The 24,212-nt window shown below is 48.6% G+C and overlaps 1 protein-coding gene across 4 annotated transcripts; it reads left to right on the top strand.

Moving 5' to 3' along the window:
• Nucleotides 1-6,668: 6,668 nt before the first annotated feature.
• On the top strand, nucleotides 6,669-15,539 carry ARRB2 (arrestin beta 2). 4 transcript variants are annotated; one of them, XM_080681890.1, is made up of 15 exons: nucleotides 6,669-6,790; nucleotides 9,679-9,709; nucleotides 10,265-10,325; nucleotides 10,435-10,479; nucleotides 10,693-10,889; nucleotides 11,159-11,218; nucleotides 11,621-11,688; nucleotides 11,809-11,944; nucleotides 12,176-12,260; nucleotides 12,979-13,051; nucleotides 13,323-13,460; nucleotides 14,307-14,390; nucleotides 14,486-14,565; nucleotides 14,671-14,725; nucleotides 14,985-15,539. In XM_080681890.1, exons 1-15 carry the CDS (start codon nucleotides 6,768-6,770, stop codon nucleotides 15,076-15,078), a joined length of 1,230 nt encoding a protein of 409 aa, XP_080538016.1. In that variant the 5' UTR covers nucleotides 6,669-6,767; the 3' UTR covers nucleotides 15,079-15,539. The 4 variants fall into 4 exon arrangements, with proteins under 4 accessions (XP_080538016.1, XP_080538017.1, XP_080538019.1 ...); XM_080681891.1 differs by lacking the exon at nucleotides 9,679-9,709 and having other exon boundaries at nucleotides 6,671-6,790; XM_080681893.1 differs by lacking the exon at nucleotides 10,265-10,325 and having other exon boundaries at nucleotides 6,679-6,790.
• Nucleotides 15,540-24,212: the final 8,673 nt, after the last annotated feature.

Genomic DNA, 24,212 nt, shown 5'->3' with positions numbered 1-24,212 from the left:
TCTCATTGATGTTTCTAACTCTCTATCCCTCTCCCTTCCTCTCTGTAAAAAATCAATAAAATATATTAAAAAAAAAAAAAAAAAAAAAAAAGAAGCTATCATAACAGGCCAGGTAAAAGAGGATGGTAGGGGGGGGAAATAAAGATGGTGACTGGGACCAGAATGGCACTGGAGATAGAGAAATAGAGGAAGAAAGAAAAAAATATCCCAATGGGTTACTGTATTTTGGAGGCAGAATGCCAGGTCTTGAAGAAGGATTAGATAGAAGGTAGTACAAGAAGAAAAAAGAAGATCCTTGCACGTCAGCCTTGGATTTGACTTTTATTATATTCAAACTAGAGGCCCAATGCACGTAATTCGTGAAGGGGCTCAGCCCTCACAGCTGTCCCAGCTTGCCTCTGCCACTGCCTCAGCCATCGCAGCCCCAGCTTCGTCCAGAAGGTCGTCTGGAAAAGATGTCTAGGTCGTTCAGCTGTCCGGTATAATTAGCATATTACACTTTTATTATTATAGATTGTTATTATAGCAGACTAGAGGCCCAATGCACAAAATTGGTGCAAGAGTAGGCCTTCCTTCCCCTGACAGCCGGCACTGGCTTCCCTCTGGCACCAGGACCCAGGCTTCCCTCGCAGCCCCGGCTTTGTCCGGAAGGTCATCCAGTCTAATTAGCATATTATGCTTTTATTATTATAGATTATTAGATTATCTTTGTGCACAATAAAGTTCCATTGTTATTTTGATGTAGCATTACATTTATAGACAATTTTCTGAGAAATGACATTTTTAAAGGATTTTTGAAGTGTTTATTGATTTGAGAGAGAGAAACATCAGTGTGGGTAACATCGACTGGATGCCTTGACCAGGGATGGAAGCTGCAACCCAGGCATGTGCCTTGACTGGGAATCAAACCAATGAGCTTTTGGTTTATGGGACAACATTCCAACCAATTGAGCCACACCAGCCAGGGAAAGAAATGACATCTTTATAGTAATGGTCTTTCTCACCTAGAATAGGGTATATCTCTTCCATTCTTCCTGGCCTTTATTATCTTTCTAAAGTTGTCTTTCTATTAGTATCTTTTAATACAATAGTTTTCATTCCATGCAGACCACCCACCTTTCAGTTCCAAAAGCACTTTAGATATATAGCAATAAAGATCTCATTACCTTCTGGTCATGACCCTTTGACAAAAGTGCTTGACGAGTCTACAAGAAATCCTATCTAATAAAAGAGTAATATGCAAATTAACCATCACTCTGCTACGCCCACAAGCCACGCCCACAAGCCACTCAGGAGCGAATATGCAAATAAACCCAACCAAGATGGCTACGGCCACAGACAGCAGAAGGGAGTCTTGGGTTTCCCCGGCAATGGAGGAAGCCAAGCTTTCCGCCTGCCCTTGCCGGCCTAGGCCTCCACTCAAGGCTACAAAGTTTCAATTATAGAAGATAAATAAACCCAAACAGAAACTGCGGCAGCCACAGAGCTGGAAAGAGCAGGAGGCTAGGGTTGCCCCCGGTGATGGAGGAAGACACACCCTGGCCAGCCCAGGCCTCACTTAAGGCTACAAAGTTTCAATTATAGAAGATACATAAATCCCAAGAGAAATGACTGCCGCCACAGAGCAAGCAGAAGGCTTGGCTCCACTCCAGGCTACAAAGTTTCAATTGTAGAAGATAAATAAACCCCAGATACCAGGGCCTCCACTTGGGTCGCCGGGGGGCATGGCTGGCCTGCAAACCACCACAGGCCCCTCGCCCAGGCTGCCCCACGCCCCAAGGGAACCCCCACCCTGATCTGGGACACCCTTCAGGGCAAACCAGCTGGCCCCCACCCATGCACCAGGCCTCTATCCTATCTAATAAAAGAGTAATATGCAGATTGACCATCACTCCAACACACAAGATGGCTGCCCCCATGTGGTCAAAGATCCTGCCCCCATGTGAACACAAGATGGCCAGCAGGGAAGGGCAGTTGGGAGGAACCAGGCCTGCAAGGGAGGGCAGTTGTGGGCAATCAGGCCAACAGGGGAGGGCAGTTAGGGGTGACCAGGCCTGCAAGGGAGGGCGGTTGGGAGGGACCCAGGCCTGCAGGGGAGAGCAGTTGGGGGGACCAGGCCTGCAGGGAAGGGCAGTTAGGGGTGACAAGGCCTGCAGGGGAGGGCAGTTAGGGGTGACCAAGCCTGCAGGGGAGGGAAGTTAGGGGAAAACAGGCTGGCAGGGGAGCAGTTAGGCATCAGGCTGGAAGGGGAGTGGTTAGGGGGTGATCAGGCTGGCAGGCAGAAGCAGTTGGGAGCAATCAGGAAGGCAGGCAGGCAAGCAGTTGGGAGCCAGCAGTCCTGGATTGTGAGAGGGATGTCTGACTGCCTGCTTAGGCCCGATCCCAGTGGGATCGGGCCTAAACGTGCAGTCGGACATCACTTGAGGGGTCCCAGATTGGAGAGGGTACAGGCTGGGCTGAGGGACACACACCCCCGTGCACGAATTTCGTGCACCGGGCCTCTAGTGTTTAAATATTGAAATAGGTGAACAGTGACCTTAGAAGTTGGTGATAGAACTGAAGGTGGGGAAGTGGCAGCTGTTGGGCAAGGCCTGGTGTTTAAACCTTAAAGATGATCTCAGACCATGCTGTGTGGCTCAGTGGTTGAGCATCGACCTATGAACCAGGAGGTCACAGTTTAATTCCTGGTCAGGGTACATGTCTACATTGGGGACTCAATCCCCAGTAGGGGGCATGCAGGAGGCAGCCGATCTATAATTCTCTCTTATCATTGATGTGTCTATCTCTCTCTCCCTCTCTCTTCCTCTGAAATAAATAAAAATATAAAAACAAAACCAAAAAAAAAAAAAGCTACAGAAACAGTCTTGTGTATGTTACTTTTTGTTGCATACAAAAGTGGAGGGGGGAGTGTGAAGTTGGTTCATTTGGGGAAGATAGTGAGAGTATGGAAAACGAGGTGGAAGAAGAAATACTGTAGCTCCTTAAATCCAAAATGTCAGTCATCCATCATCCTCCCAAAATCCAGTCAATTTGCCCTAGAAATAACTCTTCAGCCTGGCCTCTCTTCTTCCTTCTACTCTGTGGCTCATTATCTCCCCTAGATTAGTTTAGACTACAACAGCCTTGCTACACTCCCTCGACCCTCCACATTGCCCAGAATTATCTTCCTAAAAGAGAAATCTCATCGTGCCACTCCTTTGCTTTAAAAAACACTACTGGCCCTAGAGAAACCAAGATGGCGGCATAGGTAAACACCTATACTGCTGCCTCGCACAACAATTTCAAAACTGCAACTGGAAGACAGAGCGGACATCGTCCAGAACCACCGGAAAGCTGGCTGAGTGGAAATTCTACAACTAGAAGGAAAGATAAAAGGACACTTAGACCCAGAGGAGCTGTGGAGAACAGAGGTGTGGAGACCTGTGCGTGGTAAAGGTGGGCGGCTGAATACGCAGCTGGCTTACACGCAGCGCGCAGAGGGCAGGCAGCAAGCACCGGCTAGCTTTCTCGTTTAGGAAGGAAACAAAACCTCCCGACTGCACTTAAATCCAGTTCCGGGTGAGACTTTGGGAACCCAGACTCATTCGGGGAGAAACTGGACTGTCTGGCAGTGGGCAAAACTCGAGGGCAGCCTTCTCTCAGAGGTGCGCGCAGCCATCGATGTGGGACACTGAGACACAGGGGCCTCGTAGGGCGGGGCTGACGGGGAAACCAAGGCTGTCTGCTCCACCCTGAGACTCCGCCCCATCCAAGCTGAGCACAGAAAGCTCTCAGAGCGGAGACACAGCTGATCCTCACAGCCAATTGGCCTGGAGGTCAACTCCCCCCAGTGATACTAACAATCTAGGCTTAACTACAACAAGACTGCACACACAGCCCACAAAGGGGCCCACCAAGAGTGTCCACCTCAGGTAACTGGGGAGGCTGAGTCACTGGGCCCTATAGGACACCTAGCACACAAAGCCACTCCATCAACTCAGGGAAGCAGCCAAAATGTGGAGACAAAGAGGCAGGTCACAAATGAAAGAAATGGAGGAAAATAAACGACTGGATATAGAGTTCAAAACCACGGTTATAAGGTTTTTCAAGAATTTCCTAAAAAAGGCCGATAAATTTAACGAGACCCTCTAGGATATGAAAAAAGATCAACTAGAAATTAAGCATACACTGACTGAAATAAAAAATATTATACAGAGACCTAAAAGCAGACTAGAGGATTACAAGAACCAAGTCAAAGATTTGAAATACAAAGAAGCAAAAAACACCCAACCGGAAAAGCAAAAAGAAAAAAGAATCCAAAAAGTTGAAGATAGTGTAAAAAGCCTCTGGGACAGCTTCAAACGTACCAACATCAGAATTATGAGGGTGCCAGAAGAAGAGAGAGAGCAAGATATTGAAAACCTATTAGAAGAAATAAGGACAGAAAACTTCCCCCACCTGGTGAAAGAAATAGACTTACAAGTCCAGGAAGCGCACAGAACCCCAAACAAGTGGAATCCAAAGAGGACCACACCAAGACACATCATAATTAAAATGCCAAAAGCAAAAGACAAAGAGAGAATCTTGAAAGCAGCAAGAGAAAAACGGTTAGTTACCTGCAAGGGAGTACCCATATGACTGTCAGCTGATTTCTCAGCAGAAACTATGCAGGCCAGATGGGAATGGCAAGAAATATTCAAAGTGATGAATAGCAAGATACTACAACCAAGATTACTCTACCCAGCAAAGCTATCATTCAGAATTGAAGGTCAGATAAAGAGCTTCACAGATAAGAAAAAGCTAAATGAGTTCATCACCACCAAACCAGAATTATATGAAATGCTGAAAGGTATTCTTTAAGAAGAGGAAGAAGAAAAAGATAAAGATAAAAATTATGAACAACAAATACGTATCTATCAACAAGTGAATCTAAAAACCAAGGGAATAAAAAATCTGAAGAACAGAATGGACTGGTGAATATAATAGAATCAGGGGCATAGAAAGGGAGTGGACTGACAATTCTTGGGGGAAAAGGGGAATGGGGGGTGCGGGAAGAGACTGGACAAAAAGCGTACACCTATGGATGAGGACAGTGAGGGGGAGGTAAGGGCAGAGGGTGGGGTAGGAACCTGGTGGAGGGGAGCTATGGAGGGGGGGGGGAAAGAGGAACAATTGTAATAATCTGAACAATAAAGATTTATTAAATTAAAAAAATAAAATAAAATAAAAAACACTACTGGCCCTAGCCGATTTGGTTCAGTGGATAGAGCATCAGCCTACAGACCAAAGGGTCCCAGGTTTGATTCCGGTCAAGGGCATGTACCTTGGTTGCAGGCTCCTCCCCAGCCTGGGGCCCTGGTCAGGGCTCCTGCAGGAGACAAACAATTGACATGTTACTCTCACATCGATGTTCCTCTCTGTCTCCCCCTCTCTCTTCCATTCTTTCTAAAATTAATGGAAAAATATCCTCAGGTGAGGATTAACAAAAACAAACAAAAAATAAATAAATAAATAAATAAATAAATAAATAAGTAAATGTGACTAAATGCTTTTTTAAAATAAATAAATAAATAACACGACTGGATCCATGTGTCCTCTTCCAGAGAAGCGCCTCAGTCTCATTCCTTTTTACCTGTTATACAAAATCCTTCACACTGTTCCACGCTTCCTTCTCAGCCTTCTCTCTCCTGCTGTCTTACCCCCACAAACACTTCAGAACTGGATGTGCCTTGCCTTTCCCTGTACTTGGAACGCCCTTTCTCAACTTCTGCCCACCATTCACAAAGATTGTCCTCAAATGTCCCCTCCTCTGGACAGCCTGCACTCCTCCACCCCCACCCCAGCAAAACCCTTCTAGTAGTTGCTTTGTCTTCTGAGTCATAACTCTATTATAGCATTCCTGGGATCATACTTATTTATGTGTTTCCACAAGTATGCTAGGAAGGCAGGAGTCATGTTCATTCATGTCTGTGTCCCCATGGCCCTAGCATAGTGACTGGAACAAAATAGGCATGGATAGATGGAAGAATGTTAGCTGTTACGAGTGGATGGAGGAGATGAGTAGTCCGAGAAAGAAGGCAAAGTAATCCTGCAAAGATCAAAGACAGACACCAGGGGGAGCTGACACACCACAATAAAGTGGGAGGGCTGGCCAAGAAAGCTGCAAGCACTGGAGAAAGCGGTGCGCACCAAAAGCACGCATCCCCCAACTAGAACCGCTCAGCCACGTGTGCATCCCCTCACCCTCCGCCCAGACCAAGCATGTGTTCATTCTACAACCCCCACCGCCTCCACCACCCCCACTAACCCCCGTGGGCTCCACCGCCACTGAGAAAGCAAACAAAGAGGAGGAGACTCCTGCAGGGTTCTGGATGCAGGGAGCCAATCAGAGGGCTCTAGTCTCCCGGAAGGCGGGCGCCTTCGTTTAAGGGAACCCAATCAGTTCCTAAGGGAGGGTAAGGATGGGGGAGAATGGGCGGGAAGAGCAGGGAGTTAGGAGGGATCCCCCGAGAGGCGGAGCCAATCAGTGTGAGTGTCTCAGAGGAGAGGGCGGGCTGCGTGGCAGCGCGCGCGATCCAGGCTGACGCATCTGGCCCTGGTTCCCCAGGATCCGGGGGCGGGATGGGGGGCGGGGTAAGGGGGGCATAGAGGGGCGGGGGAAGCAGAGAAAGAGTCTGGGGCGCGCGTGCGCAGCGGCGTGGGGCGGAGCAGGGAGGAGCAGGGACCTGGCAGCGGACTGGGAGGCTGCGAGCTAGCCGTGAACCGGGCGGGCGGCGGGAGCGCGCACCATGGGGGAGAAACCCGGTACTAGGTAAGGGAGGTGGGGCCACTCGGCGGGACGTGGGCGGCGGCTCCGGGCGGGTGCTGGGACTGTCTACAGACAGGGACCCTGGGGAGAGAATCGGGAGCCTGGGGGGTAGCCATCTGGGGCCGCACGCCTAGGTCCTCAGGAGTAGTGAGGGGGGACACGCATGCCAGAGTCCCTGCAGAAAGCAAGTGCTGAAGGGAATCAGGAAACTGGCGTCTGGGTTCAGGCAGGGTTGTGGGGACCGGCGATTCGGTTCTCCTTTGCAGGCTGCGATGCCCGGGCGGAGGAAGGAAGAGCAGGTGGCCGGTCCCAAGGGGTCGGATATGGGCAGGCTGGATGCCGGAAGGGGGATCCCCATAGACTCGTGCTTAGCCACTAGAATGCCTTCTATTCAGTACCCCACAGGCAGTGGGGCTGCCCCCACCTGTCTCGAGGGCCGGGTAGCTCAGCTTCCAAACTTCTGCCCTCCCCAGGGTTGCTAGGAGCAACAGCCTCATTTTAAGAGAGCTGAGTGCTTGGCGATCCTCCCCAAGTCTGGGCCTTACCCCTCTTCCCGCGGGTGAGGGGAGGAGGTATCTGCCCTGGGCACCCCATCCACTCCCCGGATGTTTTATGTGCAATCGAGAGTCCTTCCTTACACTGGCACCCCGAGTTCTGGTTTTTGGTCTCTAGCACAATCCACTTCCTGTTGTGACCCAACACCCCCAAGGGGGCAGTGGGTGAATGCCTGAGTCCCTGGGGAGCAGGCACAAGAGGAAAAGATTGGGGTTGTATAGCTCTATCCAGAGGGGATCAGGAATAGGGGCCTGGTCCTGAGCTGCCCCTTGTTCTGCAAAACATTACCATATCAGCCCCACCACTCCCCAGCTATAGAGTAGGAGAACCCAGGTTTCTGAGCACCAAGTTGAATCAGTATTGGAGAGAGATAATTCGAGAAAGGATTGGTGTCCTGGATTTGGGGTTAAACAAACCAGAGAAAGGGGAAGTCACTGAGGAAGGAGGCCCCCGATTTCCGTTACGTGGTTCGGGGAGAGAGAAGGATGGACCAAAGGGGGACTGCTGACTTGGCATAATTCCTCCCATCAAATTCTGGGCCACAGGAAATGTAGATAATAGCAGGAAGTGTGAGGGGGCATCTGCTTGTGTGCCCCCCCTTTCTGGTCACCCCCACACTCCGCCTCCTTGGCCAGCTTCAGTATACACACGCTGCTTCTCCCTAGCCTGGCAGGAGGTTAGCTGGGTTAGGATCCAGAAGGCAGGTGCCCTGCAGCTGCTCCAGGGCAATTACCACAAACTGACACTCCACTTGGCCAAGGGATTGTGGATGTCACAGTCCTCTGCCAGGGCTCCTAATAGGAAGAAACACTGGGACAAAGGAAAACCAGAAGCAAAGGCGAGGAAGAGCTGGATGATGCCATAGCAATCAGACCAAGTGGGGACAAGAGGAGGGGTGCTCATTCTAGCTGGCCATCATATCAATGTTGACTCTCCTTTATTGGATGGGGATACCCGGGGGACCTCCATAACCTCTGCCTTATGGCCTTTGCATAGCTTGGCCTTCTTGGAAGAAGGGGCAAGTAAAGTGATTACAGCAGAAATGGGTGGTGGGGCTGGAGGAAGGAGAGGCCAGCTGGCAGGATTTCAGCTTCTCCTATCTGGGGACCCTTCCCAGAGGTCCCCACGGAGGCAGAGTGGATTGGGAGGTGGTGCAGCAAAGAACAAGCCCACAGGTGGCCGGAGCATTGGAGTTGCCAGCTACTTCCCCACTCTTCCAGCAGTGGGTGGAGTCCAGGCCTGGATTGTTTTAGCAGTTAGGAAGTGAATCCCTTTCAACCCAACACACTTAATGCCAATTACAGAGGCAGGGGAGTATAATAGTTCAGCGACTAAGAGCATGGACTCAGAGCCAGACTGCCTGTTTGTCTACCATTTATACCGTGACCTTAGGCAAAATACTTGACTGCGCTTGTGCCTCAGTTTCCTCACCTATAAAATAGGAATATTGGGACCTCCATCATTGGGTTATTAAGAGTATTAAATGAGATAACACACATGAAATGCTTTAAATAGTGATGGGTGTACAGTATTCACCCAGTAAATGTTAGCAGCAGCAGCATTTTCGTATGTCTGGCATTGTGTTGGGGATACCTAAATGAATAAGGCCTCTGATGCTCACAGTCTATCTAGTGTAGCAGACAGTACACAGCTAATTGCCCTTGCATAGTATCATGCCACAAATAAAACATAAACAAGGTATGACATGAACCCAAAAAAAGGAGTGACCAGTGTCTGGGCTTGATCCCCTTTTTAAAGGAGGTGATACCTGAGCTGGACCTTGAAAGATAAACAGGCTTTTAAGATGCTGAGATTAGAGATGGGGAGAATTAGAGGTTAATGGAGTAGGTCACACTTAGATAGTGCCTAGAGTAGAAACCATTTTAAGGCTAAGGCCGAAGCCATTACTCTTTCAAGTACTCCAGCTGTCTTTGAAGCTGGAGACCAGAGAAGATAGAAAGAGGGTTAGGTCTCTTGCAGACAATACTGCAACCTGCCCATTCAGGTCCCCCTGGGGGAGGTCCTCTGGGAAGAGCCAGGGTGGTTCCTGTGGCAACCAGTGGCTATTGCCGTGGAGGAGGGGAACTAGGGGAACAAGTGCGGGTGGAGGGGGGGTTGCCATGACAACCAGCTTTGAGGGGCTGCCAAGATGGGAATGTTAAGGAACTCTGGTTACCTTTCTGGGAAAAAGTGGGAGGGGGTAGGGCTGGACAAAGCCGCTAGGCAGGAATCCTGGGTGAGCTCTGCTTCTCAGGATGGGGAGGGATAAGGTCCTGGCATCCGGGTCCCTGCTGAGTCTGAGGGAGGCAGTGGGGTTTCCCTTTCTGTTTTGTTAGGGTCTTCAAGAAGTCGAGCCCTAACTGCAAGGTGAGTCTCCCACAGTGCTTCTCTTCCTGACCCTCCCTGGGCCCTTAACAAGGCCCAGCCTGCCCCTAGATGATCCCCAACCCCTATCTGCCCACTTCCTGTGACAGCTAAAAGCCAACTTCCTTCCCTCCAGAAGCCCCTTGCCACAAAGGCTGCTCCGCCTGAGCCAGCCACAAGGCTGGGTGGGGACAGGCCTCGGTCCCTAAGCAAGACCAAGGGGGAGGAGCCAGAAACCCATGCCTACAGCTCTCAGGCCATGGCCTATTTACCCCAGAGCCCTTCTCTGGCTGTGACCCACAAACCCACACACGCGTGCGCACACACACACATCCGATTGCTGTGCAGAGGTGCGAAAAGGTATTAGGGAGAAGCTAAAAAGCCTCAAAATGGGGTGGTCTTCGAGGCCCCTCCTCCTCCCCTTCCAGCTTACTGGGGGAAACCAGGACTCCTGGACATCCCAGCCTGGGAAGACCAGGGGCAGGACAGCCCATGTGAGGTTCTGATGCCCTACCACCCTCCTACCCAATCTTCCCTGTGACCCCTCTCCATCCTCAGCTCACTGTGTACTTGGGCAAGCGGGACTTTGTAGATCACCTAGACAAAGTGGATCCTGTAGGTAAGTGTGCCCAGAAAGGGGCATCTTGTCCCCCAAGAGGAGAAGGTCCTGAGCCCAGGAACAGAGAAGAGGTCCTGCCGGGAAATCAGCTCACATGTCCCTTTCCTAGATGGCGTGGTGCTTGTGGACCCTGACTACTTGAAGGACCGCAAAGGTACTGGCCCCCAACTCTAGGGGCTCAAGGGGAGGTGGGAGAGAATGTGAAGTGGGCTGGCATTGAGAGGGGCCCAAGAGAGATGGAGGGCTGAGCCACAGGCCAGGTGTAGGATTCAGGCAAGTCTTATGCCGCCGAGAAGCAGCTGCTGCTAGGTCCTGGGAGGACTGGCGAAGGGGAGTTCCTGACCTCCACCTTGCCCTCCCTTGCCAGTGTTTGTGACCCTCACCTGCGCCTTTCGCTATGGCCGTGAAGACCTGGATGTGCTGGGCTTGTCCTTCCGCAAAGACCTGTTCATCGCCACCTACCAGGCCTTCCCCCCAACGTCCAACCCGCCCAGGCCCCCCACCCGCCTACAGGACCGGCTGCTGAGGAAGCTGGGCCAGCATGCCCACCCCTTTTTTTTCACAGTGAGGATGCCCCCCACCTTTTGCAGGGCAAGGGGTCTGGGGCTGTGTTTGGGGTGTGAAGCACCAGTTATGGGCAGATCTGGAAGAAACAGTAAGGAGGGACCCTAGACCCACCTCCCTTCAGGGCCCTTTCCTCTCTGCCTCTTCCTGGGGCCTCTCCTTTTTCCTTCTCGTCCCCAGGACTTCTTCTCCAGCCTCTTAAATGGAGATTGGGAGGAAGACTTGGGGGCTTCCAGAGGAACTGAAGTCTCCCCTTCCCTCTGCCACAGATACCCCAGAATCTGCCCTGCTCCGTCACCCTGCAGCCAGGCCCAGAGGACACAGGGAAGGTACGGGAGAAATGGTTCTGAGGTGGGGCAGAGTAGGGCCCAGCAGGCACATGAGATGGGGGTGGGCTATCGAGAAGCCAGGATGGGATGAAGGGTAGAGTATTGTTCCCAGTGGACATGGTTGTGTTTGGGGTGGTCACTGCTCATGTGTGACCCTGCTTCTTGCTCTTGACCTGCATGTACCTGGATATAAGGGCTCACCTTGCACAGCCAGGGTGAAGCCTCTGCCAGGTGCCAGGCCTTGAGCAAGCAGAGGATGAGGGAGGGCCAGGCCCTATGCTCCTCTGACCAGGATGGGGCAAGAGTTCCTGCCCAAGACTGAGGGAGGAGGGAAGGAAGGAAGCGGTGGTGGTGGTGATGGCAGGGGCCTTGTGCAAGACCTGACTTTTTCTCCCCCTCTAGGCCTGTGGCGTAGACTTTGAGATCCGAGCCTTCTGTGCCAAATCACTAGAAGAGAAAAGCCATAAAAGGTGAGGGAAGCCACCTCCTCTGTGGTTTGCCCATTCCACCCCAGCTCCCAGGAGCCCCAGACCCTTGTGGGAGGTGGGAGTGGCTGTTTGGGTATCTAAGGGATAAACCCTCACCCCCAGGAACTCTGTGCGGCTGGTGATCCGAAAGGTGCAGTTTGCCCCAGAGAAACCCGGCCCCCAGCCTTCAGCTGAAACCACACGCCACTTCCTCATGTCTGACCGGTCCCTGCACCTTGAGGCTTCCCTGGACAAGGAGGTGGGGTGTGAGTGATGTAGGCGCCACAGTGAAGCCAGACCCTGGGGGAGGGGTGAAGCCACGTGCCAAGGTGGCGTTTTTTAGAGGCGGCTGCCTGAGCTAGCTGTGGAGAGTTGCTGTGGGCTTGGGTTTAGAGGGAAGAGGCCAAGTAATGTGTTTGTGTCTGGGCACACTGATAATGGGACCAGTGAAAACAACCAATTAATTTGACCTCCCTCCTCCCCTCAAAAGCTGTACTACCACGGGGAGCCCCTCAGCGTTAATGTTCACGTCACCAACAACTCCACCAAGACTATCAAGAAGATCAAAGTCTCTGGTAGGAGGTGGGGGTTGGAATGTGGTCTTGGGGGAGGGAGTTGCACACATGATCTGGCATCATCTCAGCTCAAGGGCCCTTTCCCCTCTGCCTCCTCCTGGGGCCTCTCCCCAGCTTGGCTCAAAGAGTTTAGGCTAGCCGGGACCGGTTTGGCTCAGTGGATAGAGCGTCGGCCTGCGGACTGAAGGGTCCCGGGTTCGATTCCGGTCAAGGGCATGTGCCTTGGTTGTGGGCACGTCCCCAGTGGGAGGTGTGCAGGAGGCAGCTGATCGATGTTTCTCTCTCATCGATGTTTCTGGCTCTCTATCCCTCTCCCTTCCTCTCTGTAAAATATCAATAAAATATATTAAAAAAAAAAAAAAAAAGAGTTTAGGCTATGCCCGGCCAGCATCGACCTATGAACCAGGAGTTCAGGGTTTGATTCCCAGTCTAAGCACATGCCTGGGTTATGGGTAGGGGATGTGCAGGAGGCAGCCAATCAATGATTCTCTCTCATCATTGATGTTTCTATCTCTCCCTTCCTCTCTGAAATAAAAAATGTATTTAAAAAAAAATTTAGGCTGTCCCAGAGTGAGATACAGAGCAGGTGTTCACTACTACAGGGAGGACCAGGGGGTGGGGATGGGAGTGGTGTGGGCCGGGGCCCTTGCCTTGTGGTCTGGAGTGGGGCGCTAGTCTTGGCTCCATGCAGAGCTGCTTGACCCTGCCTGCCCCACAGTGAGACAGTATGCTGACATCTGCCTCTTCAGCACTGCCCAGTACAAGTGTCCCGTGGCTCAGATCGAACAAGAGTGAGTATCAGAACAGCCCTGGGTCCCAACCTCAAGGGAGAAGAGTAGACCCGGGAGAATGTGAGGTGGGGATGGAATTCTTCCCGAACAATCTCCACTTTCAAGGCCATTCTCTCATCAGGTGGCTCTGAGCTGTTAATTCTCTTGAACAGCTTGAGCCAAAACCTACTCCTTTGTGACTTGTGCCCAGAGAGAGAAAGGGCTAGCGATGGCGGTAGGAGTTGCCCCTCACCCAACCCGGCCGCTCCAATTGTCTTGTTCTCTTGTCCAGTGACCAGGTATCTCCCAGTTCCACGTTCTGCAAGGTGTACACCGTAACCCCGCTGCTCAGTGACAACCGGGAGAAGCGTGGCCTTGCCCTGGATGGGAAGCTCAAGCACGAGGACACCAACCTGGCTTCCAGCACCATGTGAGGGGGGCTGCATGTGCGGGGGAGGGTTCTCCTGCAGCTCAGGAGACAGACATTCATTCAGTACCAGCCGTGTGCCAGGTTCTGCTCTAGGTGCCAGGCTCTATCAGTGAACAAGAGACAAAAGGCCTCTTACATTCTAGGGGAGGGAGGATAGACAAAGCAGATATATAGCATGTTTAGTGACCAGTGTTCAGGAGAAAAAGCAAGGCAGAGAGAGTAGAGAAAGGGGCAGGGTGTGTGAACTTTGAATAGTGTGGCTAGGGAAGACATAATCCACGGGTGAATTTTGAGTAAGAGCCCAAAGGAAGTAGGCGATATGGACATGCAGGGGGAGTGTTCCAGGCAGGAGCTGCAAACACAGACTCAGGCCGGTGTGTCTGAGGAAATCCGCTGCTGGCCTCTATGTGCCATTCGTTGTGCCTTTAGGCAGGAGCAGCCCGGAGTAAGGGCTTCACACAGTAAGGGCGAACTTCACTCCTGGTGCCTTTGTGCGGGGAACACACTGCACGGCCACAGAGAGCAGGCCTAGAGGCCAGCACAGTGAAAAAGAACTACAAGGACAAGAGTAGCAGCTGGGGTTGGAGGGCTAATGGAGAGCAAGACAGCGCAAGGCTGTTAGGTCACAAGGATTTTAGCTTTTATTGGGAGAGAGATGAGGAGCCACGGGAGGGTTCTGTGCAGAGGAATGGCGTGCAGGCCTTTACTATGACAGCACAGCCTATGCTGCTGGAGCCTTGCGGCTGGTGTGAGTTTGTGGTCCTGCTCAGGGTCCGATGGGAGCCCTAAGGGTGGGCTAAGGTGCAGGGCCATGGGCCATAATCCAGCTCCTCCCCCCAATTGCAGCGTGAAAGAGGGTGCCAACAAGGAGGTGCTGGGGATCCTGGTGTCGTACAGGGTCAAGGTGAAGCTGGTGGTGGCCCGCGGTGGGTGAGTGTGCTGGGCAGCCTGAGGTGGGGCTTGCAGTGGTTTCCTCCAGCTCTGCGTTGTCATCATCTCTTCATGCTGCCTCTCTCCCTGCCCAGGGATGTCTCAGTGGAGCTGCCTTTTGTTCTTATGCACCCCAAGCCCCATGACCACGTCACCGCCCCCAGACCCCAGTCAGGTAAGCATGTCACCCCAAGCCCCAAAGGGAGGACCCAAAACCAGGCCAGTGGAGAAAGCTGGTCCTACCCACCCACCCACCCATCCACTTGCCTCCTCCCCTCAGCTACTCCTGAAACAGACGCCCCTGTGGACACCAACCTCATTGAATTTGATACCAAGTAAGACCCTCATCCCCTCCCTCCCTACCTTTGACTCTTGCACAAAGATTCCCATAACGTTCAAATCTACCTTGTACCCCTCCCCCGCCATTTTTTCCTCTTTGTGGGGAGGGATGGTTGAGTCATCAAATCAACTGTCCCTTCCTGCAAATATCTCCAGTCCCATTGCCGCTCTAACACCTCGGTCTGTGGGCAGAGAGTGGGAAGTTGAGAAGAGGGTCTGAAGCCCTCGCCTCAACCCCTACTTTCCACCACCAAGCTATGCCACAGATGATGACATCGTATTTGAGGACTTTGCCCGGCTTCGGCTGAAGGGGATGAAGGATGAGGACTACGATGACCAGTTCTGCTAGGAAGGGGGGCTGGAAGAAGGGAGTGGATGGTGCTGGGAGAGGTAGGGGCAGGACCAAGACCCCCAGGTCATTGGGGTGGGTCCCAGCCCCTTTTCCCTTCCCTTCCTTCTAGCAGCTTCCTCAACCAACCCCTTCCCTCCCCTCTCTCTCTCTCCTATCCCCGCCCGCCCCCCCCATATGCACTGGACCCATCTCCTGTTGAACATGGGCATTAATTTTTTTACTACAGCTGTACTGCCCCAACCCCCCAGTGGGTGACAAGCTGTGTTCATACCTAAAATTTTTGGAGGGGGATGCTGAAAAGAGGAGTGATAGTAGGAAAAGGGGGGAGACAGAACTGCACACTCAACCTCATTCCCTCTTGTCACTATCTGCCTCCCATTCCTTCAAGCTAAGACCCTTTGCAGGGGCAAAGCCACTTCTTTGTTTCTGAGCATAAAGAATAAACCTTTTAATAGGCATGCGAGTATGTGTTTTCTATGCAGCGTTGGAGGAATGTGCTCATCCATGAGTCTGTTAGCTTGTGGGTGAGAACCTAATCTCTCCCCTGTACCCACATGGCACCTGGTCCGCAGGCTGTCAAGTAATGTTTATTGAGTGACTGGGCTGTAGCTATGTTCCAAGGTAAACATCGAAACTTAATTTGGGCCGTCCAAATTCAAGGGCACAGTTTGGAAAAAGCCACAAAGTTCAGACTCTTCCTTGTTGCGGCCCACACACATGACCGCATGGTGACCTGTTCTGACCTAGTGTATTCGTTGCCACTGCTCCTTAGGTTACTCAAGCAGTCCCTTCCTGGGGCTCAGCGGCAGCCTCGCCAGACAGAAGTCACACTCTCTGTGGAGCCTGGTACTTACATTCGGACATGGAAGCCAAGGCTTTAGGTGGCCAGAGAGTCGTGCTGCCGTGGGCAAGTCCAAGCAGCAACATCCAACTCTGATGTTCATCAGAGACTCCCTGAGGCTTGGCCAAAACCCGAGGCTGAGCTGGAGAGAGTAACACTCCACTGACATTCCTCACCCCCACCACCCACTGCCACTCCTGTAGCACAGACTTTCTCTCCTTTTCCTCTTTAAGGCTCATTCATCCCATGAGCAATCTTGATTTTTAGTCCCGATTATGTGCCAGGCATATCATAGGGACATAGCAGTGACCTAACCAAACATTAAAGCATTCCCTAATTATTTAATTACAATATCTGTGCTCCAAAGGAGAAGTACAGCAGCTATAAGAACACGGGACAGGGAGCTCTGACCTAGACTGGGGTTTGGGGAAGAGTTTCCTGGAGGAAGTGACCTTTGAGCAGAGAACTGAAACATCAGGGGGAGGTCCACATTCCAGGCAATGGCAACACCACGAGTGAAGGCAGAAAGGAACAGCTTATTCGGCCAGAGGGACAACGACAAAGAGCCACGAGCAAAGTAGCTCCAGATGCGGCTGGTAAGGCAGATCAAGCCTATTACAGCTCATAACATCTACTTAAGTCATTATTTACCCACAGGTTTCAAGCGCTGCCAAAATGCCAATGACCTTGCTTACCTCTCCACAGTAGCACACCCTGGTCTTTGTCACATCCCTGACTCCCATGAACCTGCTCTTTGACCTCTGAGCTCTTGGCCCATGGATCTCAAACTTCGGGTGAATCAGAATCCTCTGGAATGCAAAAGGAAAACAGAGTCCTAGGCTCTCCCTTCCCAGATTCCAATTCAGTAGTCCCAGGAAGAATCCATGAAATCGGGATTTTGAATTAGCACACGTTTTGAAAAACAATGCCATTTTTCTTTTAGCTTTGTATGTTTTTAAGAAGATAAAAACGTGGGTGGCTTTTTAAAAATTTCAAACAGTAAACAGTGCAAAGAAGGCATCCTCCTGCCTCTGATTCCAGCCTCCCATTTCTCATTCCCAGAGGTAACCACTATCCCAGTTCTTTGATTACTCTTCCAAAGTTATTATTCAAACTCAGTCATACATACATGACTATATATTTCCCCCTTTTTATATATATATATATTTTATTGATATTTTACAGAGAGGAAGGGAGAGGGAGAGAAAGTTAGAAACATCGATGAGAGAGAAACATCAATCAGCTGCCTCCTGCACACTCCCCACTGGGGATGTGCCCGCAACCAAGGTACATGCCCTTGACCAGAATCGAACCCGGGACCCTTGAGTCCGCAGGCCGACACTCTACCCACTGAGCCAAGCCAGTTAGGGCTCCTCCTTATTTTAAATACAGATAGTAGCATACTATGAACACTCTTCTACACCTTGCTTTTTTCCTTTAGTAATGCAACTAGGAGAGCATTCCCTTAATAATACAGAGATCTACCTCATTCTTTTAAAAAGCTGCACAGCTTCCCATTGCCTAGATGTCATTTATTTTTACCAGTTTCCTATCAATAGACATGAAGGAGGTCCACTCTTGCTAATTCAAACAATATTACAGTAAATGTCCTTGAAGATATGTCCTTTGCCCATGTAAAGTATATCTGTAGAACAAATTCATAAAGCAGAGTTGGTGGGTTAAAGACGGTGAGCATCTTTTTTATCACTGCCGATCAAACAGGTGACATGTGACATCTCCCTAGTTTCAATTTGCATTTTTTTGTTTAGGAGTGAGGATGAACAGGATTTACTGGTTACTGGGTTCATGTCAACCCATAGTCATTGGCGCCAATTCAATGCCAACAGGAACCCCCAATCTGGGGTGCGGTGAAAAAGGAAATCTTATTCAGTGCAAAACAGCTCAATTGTGATACAGCTGGGCTGTGAAAACAGCATGACTATGAAGTGGCCCTGGGGCCTCACTGATCTGCTTTGTGCTGGTCTGCTCCAAGGAGACATCTTCAGTGTTTCAGCTCCAGCCAGAGAAACACAGTCTTCAGTGGAAAGGAAAGTGTACTCTCAGTGCAGCCGGAGGGGACCTAACTTACATAGATGGAAGTCCTGGCCATGGCCCCTGATTGGTCTATCCTCATGCAAATGAGGACTCCAAATTCTCACAATTTGATTGGTCCCAAAAATAGTCTTTATTGGTCAGAATGAAGATGCTCTAAATGGTTGGTGAAGCTGATGGGGAGGGGGAGGGGGGCGGTAATAGCTGTGCAGCTCCAATTGGATGGGGAAAGCCTCAGTTCTATTGGTTGAAATAGGATTCCAGGAACTCCTTTATAAGGGCTGGCTCAGATGGCAGAAACAGTGCAGGATTGTTTTTGTTTTAATTTGAGCCCAATTAGCCACCAGGAGCCCATCTTAGTAGATATTTTCTTTCTCGTGATCCACAATGTTATCTTCTTAATGTACTCTAAGAGCTCTTTTTTTAAAAAAATATTTTTATTGATTTCAAAGAGGGAGAAACATTAATGATGAGAATCATTGATCAGCTGCCTCCTGCACACCCACACAGAATTGAGCCTGCAACCCAACCTAGGCATGTGCCCTGACTAGAATTGAACCATGACCCCCTGGTTCATAGGTCGATGCTGAACCACTGAGCCACGTTGGCCAGGCCCTAAGAGCTCTTTATGTAGTAAAGAAATTAGCCCTTTGTCATAAATTTTGCAAATATTTTTCACACTTTATCTTTTTTTAAAAGATATTTTATTGATTTTTTACAGAGAGGAAGGGAGAGGGATAAAGAGTTAGAAACATCGATGAGAAACATCAATCAGCTGCCTCCTGCACACCTCCTACTGGGAATGTGCCCACAACCAAGGTACATGCCCTTGACCAGAATCAAACCTGGGACCTTTCAGTCCACAGGCCGACACTCTATCCACTGAGCCAAACCGGTTAGGGCTGTTATCTTTTTATGCTTCTAGTTCTTTTTTTCTTTTTACTGAAGTCAAATTCATATAACATAAAGTTAATCATTTTAAAGTGTACAATTCAGTGGCATTTAGTATATTCACAATGTTGTGTGCCATCACTTGTAGTTTCAATTTTATTTCTGGTATTTTTAATGATTCATAAGTTTTTAATTTTAATGTAGCATATTATAATCATGTTTTTTTATGGCTTCCTTTTTTTTTGTTTTTTTGTCAGAAGCTCTTCACCCTTTGTTTCCTCACAATTTGACACTTCCTTTTCTTTCCACACTAAGTTCAAGATCATCATATCCACCACTATCTCATCAGCACCTTCAACTCTTGCTCCTTTCACAATACACGCTCTCAAACCCCGCCCTCGGCTCTGTTGACCACCACCCTGCCCTTCTCCACTCCAGCACTGGGCTGCTGAGCACTACCAGAGAAAACTCACACAGCCATATTTATTCATTCATTAAGCAAATATTTTTTTTAACATGTCCTAGGTGCACCAGCACGGTGCTGGGTACAAATTTGGGGCCAGGACAAACTTATGCTCTCTGGCCCCAGCTGGGCCCTCAATATCTGACAACCCTTTGTCTCACTCCATGTCCTTGGTCACCTCCCTCTCCTGCTCCCACCTTACTAATTTTCCAAACCTTCCACATGTTCATAGTGACTTCCCCTTCTGCTTTTCACAGACATTAAACTATAAGGGGTGAATGATTTCAACTCCCTACTTCCTGCCAACAAACACTGACATCTAAACCAATTCTCCTAGACAACCAAGGTTAAGATGCCTTCTCCAGTTCAAAGCTAATCCCTCCACCTGTGCTCAGACTGCTCCCTTCCCATTCCTCTCTCTTCAACCCCTGCCTCTCCCTACTGGTTCTTCCTCCTTGGTAAATAAATCCATGCAAGTCTCTTCTACTAAAGAAAGGGAGGGAGGGATGAGGAAAGGTGGGAGAAAGAAAGAAAACTAAAGAAAAAACACTTCTCCACACTTAATTCTCTTTCACAGTAAAATGTATCTCTATTTCCTCTCTTTTCATTTTTATTGTTTTTATTTTCAAAGTTATATATGCACATAGTTTGAGGCTCCAGATAGGACTACAAGGTCTATTACAATAAAAAATAGACTCTTTCCCCCTCCGATTTCCTTCTCAGAATCACCTCTGAGATTTTTCTTTTAGTATTTCCCTCCATATCTCTAAACAACATTTTCATTAATTTTTTTTCAAATATATTTTATTGATTTTTTACAGAGAGGCAGGGAGATGGATATAGAGTTAGAACCATCGATCAGCTGCCTCCTGCACACCCCCTACTGGGGATGTCCCCGAAACCAAGGTACATGCCCTTGACTGGAATCGAACCTGGGACCCTTCAGTCTGCAGGCCAACGCTCTATCCACTGAGCCAAACCAGCCAGGGCATTAATTTTTGTTTTTAAGCACCATCTACTGGCTTCCCTCCATGTAAAGTGAAAACTGAGCTCCCATTCTTTCCTCTGCCCCACCATGGATCACTTTCCATCCTGCCCCTACATGCTATACTCCCAAGAGAATTATATCAGTTAGGGTTAGATCAATATTCATTATTAGCTTATGTAATGTTTTTCATAGCTGTCATGTGATATCGACCTAATGCCTTTCACCTCTTCCATAACTTTATTTTCCCTGAATCTCATTTAAAAATTTGATTATTCTCTGAATTTATCACTAATTCTGCCCTATACTTATCCAAAAGTTTATATATCCTCTCAATTCATTCAAAACAAAACAGATGTTCACCTCTTATCTCCTTGAAAAAAATTCTCTAGGAGCCTTCCAATCTGGGTCTAACTCTAATAACCTCCTGAGAAAGGGTACGTGGGAGAAAAATTTGAAACCCTATATCAAAATGTCTTTATTCTGTCTTCATTATTGATAGTTTGACTGCTGTGAGTCTAGATATCACTTAAAATCTATTCTTACACGGTGCTAGAACAATAGCTGGCCACCTAGGTAAAGACTGGATTTCCCTAATCCTAGAGTTAGTTGAGACCATATGACTAAGTTTTTTTCAATGGAATATGAGTAGAAATTATATGGGCCACTTCCTAGCCAGACCTGAGATTGGTATAACTCTACATTTTTCTTCCCCCTCCCTGCCAGCTTCTACCCATGGATGGCAGCCACCCAGTTTTGACATTGGGGACAGCAATGCCCTAAAGCAGTGGTTCTCAACCTTTCTAATGCCGCGACCCTTTAATACAGTTCCTCATGTTGTGGTGACCCCCAACCATAAAATTATTTTCGTTGCTACTTCATAACTGTAATTTTGCTACTGTTAATGAATCGTAATATAAATATCTGTGGTCTTAGGCTCTACAGCAGCGGTTCTCAACCTGTGGGTCGCAAGGTTCTCACTTCTCTATTTTCAATACAACTGTTCCCAATACAAACTGTTTTCAATACAACCTGTAGAGCCTAAGACCATCAGAAAACACAGATATTTACATTAAGATTCATAACAGTAGCAAAATTACAGTTATGAAGTAGCAACGAAAAAAATTTTATGGTTGGGGGTCACCACAACATGAGGAACTGTATTAAAGGGTCGCGGCATTAGAAAGGTTGAGAACCACTGCCCTAAAGTGTTTCTCAGATTTTACTACGCATACCCATCACCTGGGGATCTTCAAGCACAGATGCTGATTCAGTAGGTCTGTGGTGGGGCCTGAGATACTCCATTTCTAACAAGCTTCTAGGTATTGCTAATGCTGCTGGCCCACAGACCACACTTTTCAGTATAAGACCCTAAAGGATGACAGAGTGTATTGCAGGCCTTGGTCTCTATATGATTTGTGGAGCACACTGAACTACCCACTTTTTTTTTTTAAGAAAAAAATAAGTTCTATTTTGTTGAGTCATTGCATTTTTAGCCTTCACCCTAGCAGAGCTGGAGTACAGAATTCCAGATTAGAAATCACTTTCCCCCCAAATGCTGAAGGCATGATCCACTGTCTTCTAGTCTGGAGTGTTACTATTAAGAGGCTCAGTGCCATTCTAATCGCTGACCCTTCACATGTGGTCTGTTTTGCATCTGATATTTCATGATGTGCCTTGATGCTGGGCAATGGATGGGACCTTTTCATCTGGAAGCACAAGCCCTTCCTTTCTTTAATTTTTTTTAAATATGTTTTTATTGATTTTTAGAGAGAGGAAGGGAGAGGGAAAGAGTGATAGAAACATTGATGAAAGAGAAACATCACTGATTGGCTGCCTCCTGCACGCACCCTACCAGGGATCTAGCCCGCAACCTGGGCATGCGCCCAGACCAGGAATCAAACCAGCAACCTCTTGGTTCATAGGTCGACACTCAACCACTGAGCCACACAGGCTGGGCAGCCCTTCCTTTCTTACTCTTCATTTTCTCTGATCTCTAAGCCCCCGGGTCTGATTCTCTAATCCACCTCCCCCCCTTTTTTTTTCCTATATGCCATCTCCTTTCTTTTGTTTTACTTGCTGGGAGAGTTCCTCGATTTCTCTTTAAACCCTTTTGTTAGATTTTTCATTCCTTCCCTTGGGGTTTTACTTTTCAAGTGTGTTTTCTTAGATGCAATTCTTTATTATAGTATCTCTTATGTAAAAGTATCAATAGTTTTCTTTTTCCTTAAGTTTTACTTTACATTGTCTATGGACAAAGTTGGGACCTGCCAACTGTGGGTTTCACCATGGGGTAATCTGGCTAACTGCTTTGTTGGGGGACTCCCGGTGTTAATACTGTAAAGTGTTTTCTCTCACTAGTCAGATTCCCCAGATAAGAGCCTTCCAGTCTCTGATCTGGATGGCAGAGTTCAAGAAACCACCTCTCAGTAAATAAATTTTCACTTTTCTATTTTCAATGCAACTGTTCCCAAATATCCTTCATGCTGAAGACCCTGTTTTCCATCTCCAACAAAAAAGTCTCCAGTAATATTATGGGTTGGAGGGAGTAATTGCCCAGATATATGGAGTAAAGAAGGAGATGGGAGGGGTCTAAATACTTCAAAGAATCCACCTAATGTTAGTACCACCTACACCCCAGTTGTACATGATGCTAGTAATTCAAGGATATATCAAGTTGCTTCTAAACTTTCTTCACTGCTGGTTTAGTTACCACTTCACTGCTAAATTAGTTGCCACTGCCCACCCGGTGTGGCTCAGTGGTTGAGGATGGACCCGTGAACCAATTTTGATTCCTGGTTTGATTCCTGATGAGGGCACAAGCTTGGCTTTTGGGCTCTATCCCCAGCAGAGGGCGTGCAGGAGGCAGCCGATCAGTGATTCTCTCTCATCGTTGATGTTTCTATATCTCTCTCTCCCTTTCTCTCTCTGAAATCAATAAAAAAAAAAAGTTTTAGAAAAGTTTTTAATAACATCAGTTGCCACTTATCCTTCTGTTGTTTCAGTTTCTATCTAAAACGTAGCTATTAACTCCTCTTTCTTTTTGGGCCCTTTATGAAATCTCCTATTGTTATTTTATTATTATTATTCTTAATCCTCACTCGAGGATATTTTTTTCCATTGACTTCTAGACATAGTGGAAGGGAGAGAGACGGGGGAAAGAGAGTCCCCTGTTGTTAATTTTGATATTTTTCTATTGCTTTTTAGAGAGAGTGGAAGGGAGGGGGAGAAACAGAGAAAGAGAAACATCCATGTGAAAGAGACACATCGATTGGTTGCCAACCAAGGCCAGGGATTTAGCCGGCAACGGAGGTACATGCCCTTGATCGAAACCTAACCCAGGACCTTTCTTACAACACTCTATCCACTGAGCCAAACCAGCTAGGGCTAGATTCCCTCAAGTTTAACTGAAAGTCTCCATTCACTCGCTAACCCTGTGCAAACTGGTTTCATTCTCAATCTTCCATAATCTGTCAACATTGATCTTTCCAAATGGGTAAATCTGTCATAACACACCTCTTTAAAATCATTCAAAGGTCCCAAATGCCTTCAGAACAAAGTCCAAATTACTTAGCTTGCAAACCTTTTCCAGATCTGTCTCCTCACTCCAGTCTCACCAGCCACACCTAACCACCACCACATTCCCTTCACTCAAACTGAATCCCTTGCTGTACCTTCAAATGTGCTGGACCCCTTCAAGCACCATGCGCTTGCCTGTGCCAGTTCCTTTTTGCTCTTCAAACAGGTAGATACCTGGAGATTCCGTTCAAGCAGCACCTCCTCCCAGAATCCTCTCTCTGTGCTCCTGGTGATACACCCGGGGCATATCTCTAACAAAACGCCTGTGCCACTATCGCGGGAGAGTCCATCTCATTCATCTTTGTAAACCAGAGACCACC

The sequence above is a fragment of the Plecotus auritus genome (genome assembly GCF_963455305.1).
Source record: "Plecotus auritus genome assembly, chromosome: 7".
Lineage (NCBI taxonomy): Eukaryota > Metazoa > Chordata > Mammalia > Chiroptera > Vespertilionidae > Plecotus > Plecotus auritus.
The sequence above is the reverse complement of the archived record's forward strand: the minus strand, read 5'-3'. Positions and strand labels throughout refer to the sequence as shown.